This window comes from Lonchura striata, chromosome Z, assembly GCF_050655825.1.
Source record: "Lonchura striata isolate lonStrDom1 chromosome Z, ASM5065582v1, whole genome shotgun sequence".
In the NCBI taxonomy this organism is placed as follows: Eukaryota; Metazoa; Chordata; class Aves; order Passeriformes; family Estrildidae; genus Lonchura; species Lonchura striata.
In genome coordinates this window covers 83,499,434-83,515,180 of record NC_140740.1, presented here as the reverse complement: position 1 = coordinate 83,515,180, position 15,747 = coordinate 83,499,434, and the positions used below count along the sequence as shown (strand labels likewise).

General features: G+C 45.3%; 1 protein-coding gene across 2 annotated transcripts; it reads left to right on the top strand.

The window, feature by feature from the left end:
- The first annotated feature begins 910 nt into the window (after window positions 1-910).
- TMEM271 (transmembrane protein 271) lies at window positions 911-15,145 on the top strand. 2 transcript variants are annotated; one of them, XM_085567924.1, is made up of 3 exons: window positions 911-2,331; window positions 10,967-11,038; window positions 11,693-15,145. In XM_085567924.1, exon 1 carries the CDS (start codon window positions 947-949, stop codon window positions 2,030-2,032), a length of 1,086 nt encoding a protein of 361 aa, XP_085424050.1. In that variant the 5' UTR covers window positions 911-946; the 3' UTR covers window positions 2,033-2,331; window positions 10,967-11,038; window positions 11,693-15,145. The 2 variants fall into 2 exon arrangements, with proteins under 2 accessions (XP_085424050.1, XP_085424051.1); XM_085567925.1 differs by lacking the exon at window positions 10,967-11,038.
- The last annotated feature ends 602 nt before the right edge of the window (window positions 15,146-15,747 follow it).

The following is a 15,747-nucleotide window of genomic DNA, read 5'->3' as shown; positions in this document are numbered from 1 at the left end:
GCAGGTCCTCCCCGAGGAGTCGCCGGGCCACCATCTACCGGGGCGACTGGTGGCACCACCCCCGAACTGGCTTCCACCCCCGGCGCTGCAGGCGCTGCCGGACGGGGCGTCCCGAGGGTGCTGCCGTGGCCGTTCGTCCCTCGAGCCCCGCCGCCCACGGGGTGCGGTCCCGCAGGGGTTCACCGGCGGTGCACGACACCGAGAGGGCCGCTGGGGACCTGCGCCGGGCAGCGCGGCGTGGGGGGCTCGGTCCGCTCGCTCGCTGCATCAGAGCCGCCGACAGACCGCAACGCGGTCACGGCGATGCACGGCGGCTCGCCGGCCTCCTGGCGAGCGCAAGAGCTAATAGATAAATAAATGAAGAGAGGGAGAGAAGGCAGGAACACGGAGACGAGCAGCAGCCCTCCGCCACGGAGCCCGCGGGGGTGTTCAAACCTCCGCCACCCCCTGCCCGAGCCGCGCGTCCCGAGCCGCGCTCCGCGGTGCGGGGCCGGCCGGAGGGCGACGCGCGGCCCCCCCCGCCCCGCGTGGTGGGAGGACGGGCTGGGCAGCTCCGCCGCCCCCGGCCTCACCGGGGGTCGCACTCTCCCCCTGCCACCCGCGACGGCCCGGTGGGCCGCCCCCTCCGTCCCCCCGCCCGCCGCGGCTTCCATCCATAATTAATCGCCTCCCCGCAGCCGCCGCGATAAGAGAGGGCGGGCGGGGACGAGGAGGCGGCGGCGACCGGGAGGCGGTGGGGGGAGCGTTGCGCGCTCGCCGCGCCCGGCTCACTGCGGCCGGCAGCTGCCTGCCGTGCGGAGCGGAGCGGAGCGCAGCCGCCCCGTCGGGGAGCGCCGCGCTCGCATGGCCGCGCCGCGCCGCGCCGCCGCCGCCGCGGGGCCGGGGGGGGCCGCGGGAGGAGGATGAGGCGGACGGCGGGGCGGCGGCGGCGGCGGCGGCGCGGAGGATGAAGTGGAGCGTGCGGGGAGCCTGCGCCGCGCTCTCCAGCTGCCTCCTGCTCGCCTGCGCCCTCAGCGCCGCCGCCGTGGGCCTCAAGTGCTTCTCGCTGGGCTCCGAGCTCAAGGGCGAGCCCTTCCGCCTGGGCACCGCCGCCGGCGCCTTCTACTCGGGGCTGCTGCTGGCCGCCGGCCTCTCGCTGCTCGCCGCTGCGCTGCTCTGCTGTCGCCCGCCCGACGAGGCGCCCGTGGCGCCGGCTCCATCACCGGCACCGGCACCGGCCTCTGCCTTGGCCCCGGCCGGAGACCCGGACCCGGCGAGCGGCGGCCCCGGCGGGGCGGAGGCGGCGGCCGCGCCGTCGGGGCCGGTGGAGAAGGCGTCGCCCGGGGGGCGGCAGAACTTCCTGCTTCTGGGGGTGCTGGTGTTCATGCTGGGCGTGCTGAGCGCCTTCGCCGGCGCCGTCATCGACGGCGACACCGTGTCGCTGGTGGAGAGGAAGTACTCGCACTATTGCCTGCTGCAGCCCGGCGGCGCGGCCCGCCCGCGGAGCGGACCCGCGGCCCCCGACGGCACCGCCGCGGCGCTCCGCTGCCAGAAGCTGCGGGACTACCAGCAAGGCTTGGTGCTCTCCACCGTTTTCAACGCGCTGGAGTGCCTCCTGGGCCTGCTTAACCTGCTCCTCGTCAAGAACTACAAGGCCGCGCAGCAGCGCGGACGGAGGCGGCGGCGGCGGCGAGCGGCCCCGGCGGCGGCGGCGGCGGGCGGGCGGCGGCGGCGGCGGAGGGGCGGCGGCGGTGGGCGGCGGGCGCCGCGCCACAGCCAGGGCTCCCTCTTCTCCGGCGGCGAGCCCGAGCTCAGCCCCGGGGATTGCCCCTTCCAGGCCGTCTCCTACATCAACGTGGGCGTCTTCCACGTCTTCGACGAGGCCGGCGTGGAAGTGCACTGTGGTGGACATCCCTCCGTCGAGCTGCCCGGCTACTCGCCCATGGACCCCGAGCTCAACGCCTCCTATCCCTACTGCTACCCTCTGCCCAGCGAGCAGCCCCCCGCCTACGAGGAGATCTATCCCGGGGAGCCCTGCGCTCACGGCACTTAGCGCCGACCGCCGCCGGGACGCCCGGCTCCCCGCCCGGCCCGCGGATCGCCGTGACCGCCGGGAGCGGGGCTCCGCAGCCGCGGGGCTCGGGGACGCTTCTTGCACCACCGACGGGATGGTCCCGCCGTCGCGGGCGCAGCGGGACACGGGCGGCGTGCCGCCGTGCCTCTGGCTCTGCGGAAGCTTCTCCTCCCTCCCTCCCTGCTCTCCTCTTCCTTCCCCCCCTTCCCTCCCCCACACCGACCCTTCGTCCGCCGGCGGCTGAATTTTTCCGAAGGCTGCGCAAGAAACGCCTAAGGGTTGGTTCCTCCCGTCGCCTCTCCTCTGTAGCCAAGTTTAGTTCCCTTCAAGTGATTCATCAGTCTCCAGCTTTAGCAGTCCAGAGTTACCCATTTATGATAACCAGCCAGTGTAAGGAAAAGGTGTCATGAAGCTTCTTTACCTCTCAAAAGAGCTAAATTTCTAAACAACGCAGAGACATTTGTGTCACGTTTACTAGAGGTGTATTGGGGATCTTTAACGTTTACACTACTCCTTGGGAGAATTGAGTTCTGTTTTAAGATTTAGTGAGTTAAAACATTCGTTGGTCTTGTAAGATGCACATTGAGAAAAACCTGCACTTTGAAAAAGAAACAGGAAAAAAATCAACAACGTTTTTGTACACTAACGTGCCTGCTTTTGTTGATAACTTCTTACTGTAAAGGCTTTCAGAAGTCTATAGTGAAAATGTTTGGTAAATTCACTGCAGTTTAAAATTGATGATTAGTTCCTTTACTAAAATAACTGAGATGTTGCTAGGATATGGCAGTTAAAAAGGAAGTCCAAATGTAGTACACATTCCTTTTTGTAAACAGGTTCTGTGTTTTTAATGCAAGGCAGGATTTCTTTTTGTTTTGCACAGGTGAAGGGTATAATTCTATTTTGTACAACTACATGGTTTACCTTGTAAAGAGTTCCATTTTACCTGTTACAATTCATCAATCTGGTAAGCTTGAATATTAAAAGTTTTATTTGAAATATATATATATTGTAAACAGCCTTAACTGGTGCAGTAGTCACAGTTTTAAAGGATAAAAAAATATATATATAAACCGTCCTCAAAGACATCTTCCGAATGTGTTTCAAAACAGTATTTATACTCCTATTTTAAAGCAAGGATTTTGTTTGTTTGTTTTGTTTGTTTATTTAAAGAAAGGCCAGTCTAATTTCTGAAAACGGGGGAGGGGGGAAGTGATGGGATCGTATGCTGTTAACTCTTTATGAACTCCGAGGTATTAAAAAGGGTTTCTGCAAAGAGAAGAAATGCTAAATCCTCCTTTTGGATTCTGCTGTGGAATGCCAGTACCGGATAGTATAAAAAAAGTGCTAATTAAAGAGAATCAGATGCTGCACAGTTTATTACATCATTTGAGAACAGACAAAAGGCTTGATTTCATGTTGTAGGAAGAACCAAATAGCAACTCTCCTGGTTGCATTTGGTTCAATACCCCCTCCTCCAGTTAAGGTATATTGAAATGAAGTATTACAAAATAACCTTTTTGTTAATCCTGTGTTTGGAGCCTGCTGCATAATGCCAGTGTGTCAGCTACCCAGGGGCTGGGGGGGTGGGGGGAAGGTGGAAGAGGAGGGGAGGCAGTGGAGAGAGAGTTAAGAGTATGCAAAGTTACAGTCTATTTCTGTGGTTCATGGAAAATTATTTTGAACTTTTTAGCTGCAGAGAGGCTGACGTAATTTGCAGCCTTGGAATTGGAGAGAGAGAGAGATTTGATTCTGAAATATTCAAATATTTCTGCACTGTTGCTTTCTATAATGTTTTGACTTGCACACTTTGTATAATCTAAAATGCAGAGTGCCTGAAAAGTCTTAAAGTTGCAAACTGATGTCTGTGAAGCTCACGTTTGAAGCTCTAATCTAGAGAAGAGAGTGAAAAGCAGCAGTTGCCAATTTGTCAAGTAGTTCTAAATAGCAGAAATTTAAAATAGAGCTCCTTTTGGCCAGCAGATTTCCTGGTGTGGAATGCCAGTCTAAAACATATGCCCTAGCTAGGTCCCATTTTAGTACTGAAGATTGGTTTTATGCTGCCTCTCTGCAGATGCACCTTAACCCCTTATGGGAAAGTGAGAAGTCCAGTAATCTTTGCCTGTAATATTGATTTAGGCACAAGACCAATTCCATAGCATACCTTATTGCTCATACAAACAAGATTTTGCAAAATGAGTAACTAAAGCAGGTGAACTAAATTCTTACGGAGGTCTACAACTGAATGAGTTTATGAAGTGGCATAGTACCTGATACTGAATTAAATTGGAACTGCTAGACTGCAGAGTGATTTTGAAAAACAGACAAACCAGCTAGGTGCCTAAATACAGATGCAGATGCATAATAATAGTTGTTGGTTTTTTTAAAAATTGGCTACATACATTGTAGTTCATGGAAGTTGTATCCTAGTTTTACTTAAGGATTGATTTTTTTTTTTTTTTTGTCATAAAAAGACAGCATTTTACTTAAGTAAGTTATTTTAGGAATTATGAACTAGACAATTCTGAAACTCCAGATGTTCCAAAGATCAGTGCTCAGGGAAATAAATGGAAAGTCAAGAAAGCTACCTATTATACTCAATTGTTTAAATGTAAACAATTTTAGACTATGGATTTTTAAGATTGTTAAAGTCATAACTTTTTTTTGTATGTATGTGTGTGTACATGCCTGTGTAAGTGTGCTTGTGTTTTATTTAAGTCTTTTCAGGATGCCATTGAATTAGAATATTTATTTGCAGCTCGGTTTTAGTTCCCAAATTTCTACTTTTTCTTCATTTGGGCTTTTATCCCTGGAATAGTTTAATTTAGTGGTGGACAGATTGCCAGAATAATGTCCAAGTCAGACTCCCACGGAAGCCAGTAGGCGTTGTTTCATTGACTTCAGTGGATCTGGGCACAAATGATATGTAACACCTACTCTAAATAATCTTCAAAGTAATCTCGATCTTCTGGCATGACAGGATGCAGCAGTGGCGTGTTATTTCTCAGTTATTTGTGATTTCTATGGATAGCAGTATTAAGGGAGGTCACCTATAGTGTTATGCACATGTTTTTAAAAGCAGGAAAAGAAATTGGCAGGCAAATTGACCAAACAAGCCATGTTTTATTAAAGATGGTGTATCAGTGTTTAAGGTGTCTGGTGACTAACTTTTCTGATAAAACATGAAACACCACACAAATTTATTTCTCAGTGAGAAGACACTTATAAATACAGGATATGAGATGAAGCTTCACAGGCATGATTGCAGTATTGTGAAGCTGTTTTTAGTAAACCTGAGTCATCATTCTATCTTCTGAGCAACAATGTTAGAGTGTATAAACTATACTGTGCCAAAATTGAAAATAGGCTGGTGTGGGAAGCATTGGAGCTTAGGTTAATTACCTGAGAGGACTCATACTGTCCCTTTATTTCCCACTCTCCATCCCAGAATTGTCAAGTTCTGATCAGTTCCTGTCACTGAAGGGTGATAACTGCAGGGTTCCTGCTTTAAGTGGCAAAACCAGGGAGAAGGGAAGAGAAACATGTATGTGCTGTCAAATCTCCATTTTGCCTTCCTGAAGTAATGACAGGATTTCTTTTTTGCCTTATGGCTTCTTGCTTTAATTTGATTCCAGCTTTACTCACATCTGTTCAAAGGGAGGGAGGAATAGGCTAAATACTACTGTTTTGGTCACAGTGAAGTAGTGATTTAGTAGCAGACTGATGTCAGCTTTCATGTTCCTTCTGCAGGTAATAGTGGCTAGTCAAGGTCTGAAATGGTGGAAAATCAAGTCTGCTGTCTTTGATGAGACAGAATTTGCCTTCATGTGGAAAAAATTTATTCCCACCAGCCTATTAGCAATTCACATGAATTATTTTCACACTCCAACATCCTTGCTTAAATCTTACTTATACTTTTCATTGTAATTGACAGACAGAATATACATTAACCTAAAAACAGGAAAAAATTATGTTAGAGGGAAATTGTATTAAAGTAGTACAGATTTTACTCAAAGTTTGATTTCACTGTAGGACTTATTTGGTTCACCAAAAAGTGCTATGGCGGCTGGTATAACTTAGATATATTTCAGACATACTGTTTAATAATCAGAAAGGGTTTCTGAATGTTCACAGGAGAATGGCAATCTGTTTCTGCTTTTGGATATAGTACATATGAAAACCTTTTCTTCATTTTGCCATTTAATCCAAGATTGATCCTCAAGAAAATGTCAGTAATTGATCTTGTAACTTTAGGATCAATAAAATAAGTTTTAAAGCACAGCATATCCTATAAGAAAAGCCTAATGCTCTTCATTTCATATTCCTTGTTGTTTTAGGTGGATGTCTAATAGTAATAATAACTGAAACTAGTATTTAATTACCATTTTTATTACAAAAACTTGGTTTTCAGATACTTAAAACTGGTACAAGAGGAACCATGGTATAAAGTTCCAGGTTTTACCATGAAGTTGAGTCTGTTTCCTTAAGTCAGGTATTTCTCAGTTACAAGATGTTCAGATATTTTAGATAAATTCTGCTGGCAAAAATGTGTTCGTTTTGTATGATGGCACTCTATACGTGTGTCAGAGTTACCTCTCCTTAATCCAGGCACATATTTCCAATTAATATGCCTAAGGGTAGGATTCAAATTTGTCATGATCACTGTCCAGTGTTGAAATTTCTTCATTATTTCTCAATAGTTAATGGCATGGGACTAGGGCTGGTGTATGTTCCAAAGTCAGCAGTAGCTCATTTAATAACAGTTTGGTAGATAATAGATGGACTTCAGGAAATCCACAGTGGATTTCCAATGGAGTGCTGGGGGAAAATCTTCAATCACCTGTTGCAACAATTCAGCATACAATGTTTCCCACCCCAAAGGAGGCACTGCCCAAACAAAATAACTAGAAGAAATCTGAATTTTAAATTGAGCACACTGTGTTCTCGTTCTTACACTATCAGTTCTGAAATTCTTCCTTTGCATAGCTTTTGAAGAGTGAAATCCTCAAATTGGTCTTCTAAAAATGTGATTTGAGTAACTGCCTTGCTGTCTGTTGGCCAGGTGTGCTGTGTAATTTCTAGCCAGTGTTCAGGCACCATGGGGAAGTTGAAGTTTCTGGCTATATTTCCCTGATGTCAGCCTAGATACTCTGTCATTGAAGACCAATTCATCTAAGAAGTCCTAACTCTCTTAGGTGTATCTCCTTCACAGATGAAAGTCTTGCTGTCCTGTTCCATTCCTTTTTCATACCCAAATGCCTTAAACTTCAGTGAATTTACCTTGAGGCAGGAGTGGAGATGACGTTACAGTTTGCCACTACTTTGATTGTGGAATTTTAGATACCTGGAAGACCTCCTTAAGCTTTGTGGAAGGGAACACTTCTAGTGAAAAACATCTACTGACTCATCATCAGAAGACAGAAAAGTCAAGTGTAGATGTATTCCCATAGCAATACAACTTAGCAGAATTCCCAGGGTTTCACTTATGGACTACTTCTGGCACAGGTCTGTCTGATGGGGAAATTAATTTAATGGTGTTTGCAAATGAATCATTATTTCACTTCAGCAGGTAGGATTTAAACACCTACTAAATACCTCGAGCATCCTCACCAGTTTGTCTCCTCTGTGGCCACTGTTAGCAGAGGATAAAGTAAAGTGTGGGAGGAGAGAAAGCTTATCATGATCCTCTTAATGGGTTCAGAGGACTAAACGTTCCAAAGCATTCATTGGTTTTATATTAAGATTTGAGAATGGAAGAATACCTATAGTATCTAAAAGGATTATTTTCCAGGGTTTATATTTTTGGAAATCTAATACTTAGGTTTAGAGAAGGCTCTTTCAGAATTTGCTTTTTCTTCCAGGTTCTACATTTTAAATGAAACTCATCTCACAAAAATACTCAGTGAAATCTCCAGGCATTTAAATTATTAAATTTAGGGAGATTAAGTAGAGCTGTCCTACAAATTACTGAGTGTCACCAATGCCTGTAGAGGTCATATAAGGAATTTGACACATGGTGGGGATGAGGCCTTACTTGCCAACATTCAAATTCTGGCATTTTGTCACAAATGAAGGAGGCAACAGCACAAAGTTGTGCTACGAAAAAAGGAAGTTACAGGCAATCAGACAGTCATGGATTTTGGATGAGGTATGTACAGTCTCAAGGTCTGTGCAGCTGCCATCCATTCATGATTAAAATGTATGCCCACACAAGGGATTGTCAGTGGTGGAGCTGAGTAGAGGCTGATGTTGCTACACATAGGTCCAATGGCTCCTAAAAACATGGAAAAGTCCTACCAAAAGAAACTCGTATTTCAGTAGAAAGGAAAGAGCCACTGAGACAGTTCTATTTCCTTGCATTTTGGAATATTTACCATTCATTTCCTGAATGACACAGAAGCTACTGGTGTATGCAGATTGTCTAAATTAAACACCTAGGAAAATAGGAAATGGAAATGTAAGTGTTGAAAACTACTTTATCTGTAGTAAAACCTTTTGATGTGTAATCAAAAGTTATGTTAATCCCAGTAGCATATCCTCCTGACCTGGGCAGTCAAAATTACTAGAATTGAAAAAATTGCTACCACTAAAATAAGATGGAAAGATTGAAAAAAAAAAAATCATATTCTTGAAAAAAAAATCATACTCTGCTTTCTGATTCATCTTTTGCTCTAAATCAAAAAGAAATTCTGATGTAGCTCTTTGTGAAACTGTTGCTAAGAAATATGGTTTGTTATTCTGAATGGAACATAAGGGTGCTTTTCTCAACAAAGTGGGAGATAGATGATAGCTGCACAGAAATGCATTTGGCTAGCACAGAAACTTCCTTATCAGTGAAGCCCTTGGAGAGCTACTAGAAATATATTGAAAGGCAGCATCCTCACCCAGGTTTACCTGGACCATTGTTAACTGCATTGAGCTTCATATTCCCCTAGGCAATGGAGTTTGTCTTGTCAGTGGGAACAAGCATCTGTCTCTTGTGACAGTAATCCAGGATCTGGGTATGTGCAGGGAGCTTCTGGCCCCTGAGAGTCAGAGAGCTGTCGCACCGTGCTGTGTGTGTGTCGAGAGCCAGGTGAGGTGGGACAGTTCTATCTCACAACAATGAGGAAAGCAGATTGCTGTCACAATGCCAAGACTTGTTATGCAGTGGTCCTGTAGCTTGGCTACATTTGGGAAGCTGCTTCTGGGTCATTTCTGCTAAAGCAAGTTGTTAAAGTCAAGTGGAATGGGAAAAGAAATAAATGTCTTTATTGCTAGCCTCTCCCTCCCCTTCCCCCTCCAAAAACAGTAAGTGATCCAGTTGCAGACCTTCACAACAGGAGTGTTAAATTGTGTCTTGGGTTCAATATTTATCTTCTCTTAGCAGCTTCTCCAAAGGAACAGCACACTGTCTGTTGCCTCTTTGCTTATGGGTAGAGCCTGCTAATGGATACTGAATTACTCAATCAGCTGGTGGGGCAATAAATAGAAATGAGCAACAAATGATACTTAGCACATTACAAGAGCAATGAGCTGCTCTGGGCTGTCCTTGAAGGACTGTGGCAATTCTTACCTGCTTGAGGTCTGCAAGATCTAGAGGTTCAAGAATGAGGATCCCTTTGGGAAGTTTTCCTGGATGAATTTACCTCAGAAGTCAAAAAGCAACTGTTCCTGTGTTTCAGTAAATGCTTCTTGGCATCCAAGCATGAAAAGGAAAAAAGTATAAACAGGGAAGAAGTGTTGATTCATTCATGGTTCATTAATTTTTCATCAAGGACAGCAAAAAGACAAACATTAGTGTTAACATCTTAGATTTGGAGAATTGCTTCATTGTAAGAAGTTTTGAAGCTGACTGATAAGAAAGCAGCAGAAAATGCACCAAAAGAAAATTGATATTTCAGAATGCTAGTGTCAGAACATTCATAATGTTAGCAAAGGCTAACAAGACCATGAATTTCATCTTCCCTAATACATGTAGCTGGAAATGCAGCAAGTCTCTATACGGTATTCAAAAATTTCTATACATGACTAGACTAGACTTGTGGTCCAGTACTTTCTGTGTTCATGGCTACATGTTGGGACTTTTCAGTGGTGTGTGTCTGTGTGTGTGTGTGTGTGAAAAATGTGTACACTGGCTGTGGGCAGATGGCCATCTTCATCTTCCCTACTGCCACTGCAGAGCCAAGCTCACTCATTCTGTTCAACACTGCAGCAGAGCATCAGAGCACCCCCACTTAGGCACTAAATCTCAGAAGTGCAGGCACTGCCAGCATCGTGGTGCCACACCTGACTCTTCTCCCATCACACTCCAAGGGGGGCCCCAGCAGAACCTGCAGGTCTGTGAACAGAAATATTCCACCAGTTTTTTTCCTGGAGGAGGATTCGCTGTCACAAGAACGTGTGGAAGAGAAACCAAAGCACTTACAGAGTTATGTAGTTTGAGGTAGAGAGGGCCAGGGTGCTGTCCTGTGATCTCCAGCCCCTACAGCTTATCACCTGATGCATATTGATGCGTGGGGAAGCAGGGGGAGCAGAATGACAATCACATTTAACCAGTTAAATGAAATACTGCTGGACCAGCCAAGGGGCAGATAGAGAGTTAAAGCACACAGAGGCAAAATAATCCTCATTCTGCCCTCTCCTGGGCACATACCTAGAGAACTTCAATAGGTAGAGATTTTGTGAAGGGACGATTCGGTTGCATCAAGTGGAAAGAAAACCCCGGGTTACAGCAGAAATGTCAGGGTATTTCCCTCCTAGAATGGTCAGCTTGTTACAGCAATATAGAAACACAAAAGAAATTCCCAGGAAAGGTAATGCAAATGGAGAAATACAGCTAAACCCATCTAAACAGAGTAGAAGCTGATCTCTTAAAATTCCACACCTTGTCTTTCTTTTGAAACAGTCACATCATTTTGTTCTTTGCATTTTCAGCTCGAGCTCTCAGGAAAGATAGAAGCTGGTAGGAGACAGACACTGATAAAGGCTGTACTGGCAAAGTGTCAGGTAAAGGGAAACCATTTTTACATTTCTGCTCTGACAAGAGAGGACAATATATTCTAGACTGAAAGCTTAGATGGCAGAAGCAGCAGTGATTAATTGCTCTAATTAGGGCTCCAAATAGGAAAGAGTGAGTTTCCTGAGCTATTGCATGCTAAATTTCCTCGCTTCTATGAATAACTGTATTGCTCAGAGGAGATGGGCATCAGAGTGCATCACCAGAACAAACATTTACCCACTTCAACCTAGAAATGCCACTATGGCCTCAACACAAATAACTAATGCAAAGAGACATTTTGGCACCTGGGAGGCAGTGTTAACAGTCCAGTTCCTCTGCTTCCCTAAAGAGATCATAAGTCAGAGAATCACAGAATCATGGAATGGCCTGGATTGGAAGGGACCTTAAAGACCAACTACTTCCAACACCCCTGCCATGGACAGGGAGAGCTTTCACTAGACCAAGATGCTCAGAGCTCCATCCAATCTGGCCTTTGAGGCATCTGGAAGCCACAGCTTCTCTGTTTCAGTGCCTCACCACCCTTATAGTAAAGATTTTTTTTCTTCTATCTAATTAAAACCTACTCCTTTTCAGTTGGAAGTAATTTCTCCTTGCATGTCACTACATGTTCTTGGAAACATCTCTCCCCTTCTTTCTTGTAGGCTCCCTTCAGTTACTGAAAGGCCAAATTAGATCACCCTGAAGCTGCCTCTTCTCCAGGATGAAAAATCCCAGTTCTCTCAGCCTTTCTTCATAGGAGAAATTCTTCATTCCTCTGATCATCTTGGTGGCCTTCTCTGGACTTATGCCAACAGGTCAATATCCTTTCTGTGCTGGATAAAAGTTCATGTACTCTGTACCCAGAACTGGATGCAGTGTTTTGTACTCAAATGCATGCATGAAAATGGGTGAGCTCCTAGTCTACCACACCACCACTTGCTGGTTTTGGTGAACTCTGAATTTCTGCTGGCCACCAAAGCATTAACAGGAGATTTTTCTGTAACAGGGCTGGTATCTTAATCCTTTTGTGTTCTTTACTGATGTTTATACCCTTCCACCACCACCTGCCTTTCACCCACCAGTGAATAAATGTCAGGTCCTGATTCTTAACACTTTGATGTGGACAAATGGAAATAAAATCACTACAATCAATAGAATTACTCAAAAAAAACCTACCTTATATCACTAGAAGGAGAAAAGATCACATAAAGCACTGACTGTCAGCTTTGCAAAATGCAAAATGCATTATGGGAAATTCTGAGTACATTTCTTAAAAAAAAAAAAAAACTGGAAAGTGTTTAGCAAAAAAAATCCCACAACATTATTGTTGGAATATATCCTACACAGCCCGAGAGTCAGCCAACTTTAGCAACACTCTTCTGTCATATGCAGGAAAAAGCTTTTGCTTCAGCTGAGTCCAGCTGCTTCTTATTGACAATCAGATGTACTGGCACAGAGAGCATCTAATCTGGATTGTGGCCATCTACAAGTAGCTAGAAGCACACAAATAATAATGGTTCATCATTGCACACTGATTTATATGAGGCAGGCAGTGACATGCATATGTCCATTATTTTTCTTTCAGTCTTTGTTTGAACTCCTCACTTGTCTGACTAATAAAACACATTGATAGAGGCCACCAGCAAAGGAGGAGCTTAGCACTGGTGAATGCCAGCAGCAATTCACATTCAGTAAGTACAGGGTTCCTGTCACTGCCTGTGCCTGTCAGAGGAGTTTCTACAGTTCTACATCACTGGAGAGGCTGCCATCAGGTCTGCAGAGGATTGCAGGCTGGTCTGAGAAATGTTCCTACTGGTGAAGCAAAGCAGAGCAGAAATATGCAAAGCAAACCTCGCTGCTGATTGTACCCTCTCATCTGTATGCTCAGCACTCTTCCAGTAATGAATCATCAGCCCAAGTTCTGCTCAGCTCATCATGGCTAGAAATGCTGCAATAGCATCAAACCGGGTGGGGGGACACGGATTCATCTGCAAATGACCAAGCAGGGGTGATAGTGGCTGGCTATGGATCTGGCAAAATTACACCTTGCTGATGTTGAAAGTGTCATAATATACAGGTATCCGTGGCAGGGGTGAATAGACAAGAGATATGCCATGACAAGGCGCATCAGTGGTGAAACAAATACTGCTCCCCTCTAGTCAGAGTACTCTAGAATGCAGCAAAGTTACACAGCTATGTCCACATTCCCTTTAGTGAGGAAAGCTTTTCATGTCAAGGCAGGCAGAAGCAATGTCAGCCATGGGGAAAGAACACTCCATCCCTTTCCAATAATCCAAACAATCTAGGGGAAAACCACAATGCTTTAGACAAAATGCTTCATACATTCCCAGCCAGAAAGGCATACTCTGTTCCAGGCGTCTGCAGCACTTACATTAACTTGGTGCCTGGAAATTGCACCCTGGTGAGCAACAGAAGGGAACTACCAGTCCCATGGACACCTAAGACCAACTATGAACATTTTCCTAGTGATCCCATCTCTGGAAAAAGACACACCTGGCCTGCCAAGAACAAAGCTTACAAGTGGAGATAACAGAGCAACACAGTAGGTTTTTTTTCCAGAATTTTATGATGAGAGAGTGAGGGAGTTTTTGTTAATAGCTCAGTTTTAGTTACAGAGATTTATGCATCAGCTTAGCCAAGTGGAACAAAGCAGAGGGCTGGAAGAACTGGAGGGACACACCAACTCTCAGGTACTGCTTTTTGCCAAAGTTGAACTCATGCAAAATTCACCCTGTTTTGGTGCCCTTCAGGGGAATAACAACAGGTGAACAAATCCCAAATGCAGAGGAAATTAAAGATACACTGATGCCATATATAATAAAGGGGAGACATGTCTAAGTACAATTTCAAAATTAAAAATCTAAAATCAATTTTGTAAGGTAACATTTCGACATGGAGCCATTTGTCTCCAGTGTCAGTGGTCTCTCAGCTCCTAGAGGATCTTAGTACATTCTTGTTTTAGAGGACTACATTAGGTCTTTGAAAGCTTTATCACCAAGGAAATTGGGGAACCTTCATAAAGCCAGTCCTGAGGGAACAAAGATAGTTTGGTTTCCTGTTTTGTCCTGATCCACTAACAGCAGAGCTGAAAGGGGAACAATGGCAGGATCACATGTCATCTTCAGATACAAGGAAACATTAGATGTGAATAAAGGGATGATTAAATGGAGATAGAAAAGGAGGCGAGGAACTTGAAAAAAAAAATGGGTTTTTAGGAGAGCTGGGGTAACATAGAGATCACAACAGCTTTATTCTATAAAATACACAGACTGGCCATGCATCTAACTTAATGACTGGAGAAGTTATTTCCTCCCCCATGGGTTGACCATGTGGTTTTCCTCAGACTGTGTATGCTCCTTTTCCTCTACCTCAGTTCCAGAAATTGCTGCCTTTGCCATTTTTGCTGCCTGGCAGTGTTGTGGAAGGAGGCAGCAGCTCTCCATGCCATTACAACCAGGACAGATAGGGCCAACAGGCTGATAGCCCTGCACAAACACATTAGCTCCAGGAATTAAGACACTTCCTTTTCCTGCTGTATTGTTGCTAGGGAGCTCCTGAGGTTCCCCTGGATACCATGCAAGAGATAATAAAATGCTGTCATCTGTCTGAACTGAGCAGTAACTGCTACCAATAGTTTCTCTTGTTTTCTCTCTCTCTCTCTTTTTTTTTTTTTTTTTTTTTTTTTTTTTTTTGTTTTAGAAGAAGATGGTTTCATTTTCCCCAAAACCCAGGTACTGCCTAGGGTTGCTTTGGCATAGGCAAGAGAGCAATAAAATAATGTACATTCAGCCTTGCTTATTGTGCAGACACTGAAGCAATGCTGAGGCAACACAGAAACTGCTGTGAATGTCAGCAGCTTTGTCCAAAGCTGCTGGGAGAGGCAGAGATGTGTTCAGGGCTGTGATGTAGTGCTCACCTTATCCCTCATTAGGTCCTCATTACATAACACAGCAGCACTTCTAGGGTGCATCCACACCATATCCTTGCCTCTTAGTCACCCTCCTTGCTTGCCTGAGGTATGCGCACCTCAAAATGCATGTAGCAAATTGGATTCTGAGTTGAAGCCCAAGAAATAAATACCTTCTTGTAAACCATTGTGACCCACCCGTGTGTTGCCTGTGAGGATGCAGGCTGGGGAACAGCAGGTCTGAAGCAGAAAAAGAAATGTCAGATTGGCTGGAATCATGAAATAAAGCCAGAAAGGGAAAAGTGTTCCATTCATACCTCTGCCAGCAAAATTTGAAGAAGATGGTTTCATCTGTTTGATTTCCAAATGAGCCAAGATTCAAACATGCAGCATCACTGAAGTCTTGTTCCTACCTTTCAGTTTCCTGAAAATCTCGTTTCTCTATACCCCCAATATTTCATGTTCAAATCACAGCACAGGTCCTATCTGCAGAATCTGCAAGACTGAAAAAACTTCACAACCAGAACAGCAGGTACAGACAATCACTGTAATCAGATCTAGCTGAGACCAGGTACCAGCAGTGATACATCATGTCAGCTTAAGCAAGAATAAAAAAAAGTCTGCCCAAGGCTCTCAGTGGCCTAACACATCTCAGGTATGATAAAATCTCAGCAGTATTAAAATTATTCTACTTAGCAGCTCCAAAACCTCCTCAATAATCATCCATTGTTATGGGGCTACCTGTAGCCCTTTGGTGGAGACAGAAAAGTCCATCTCCAGCCTTTCAGT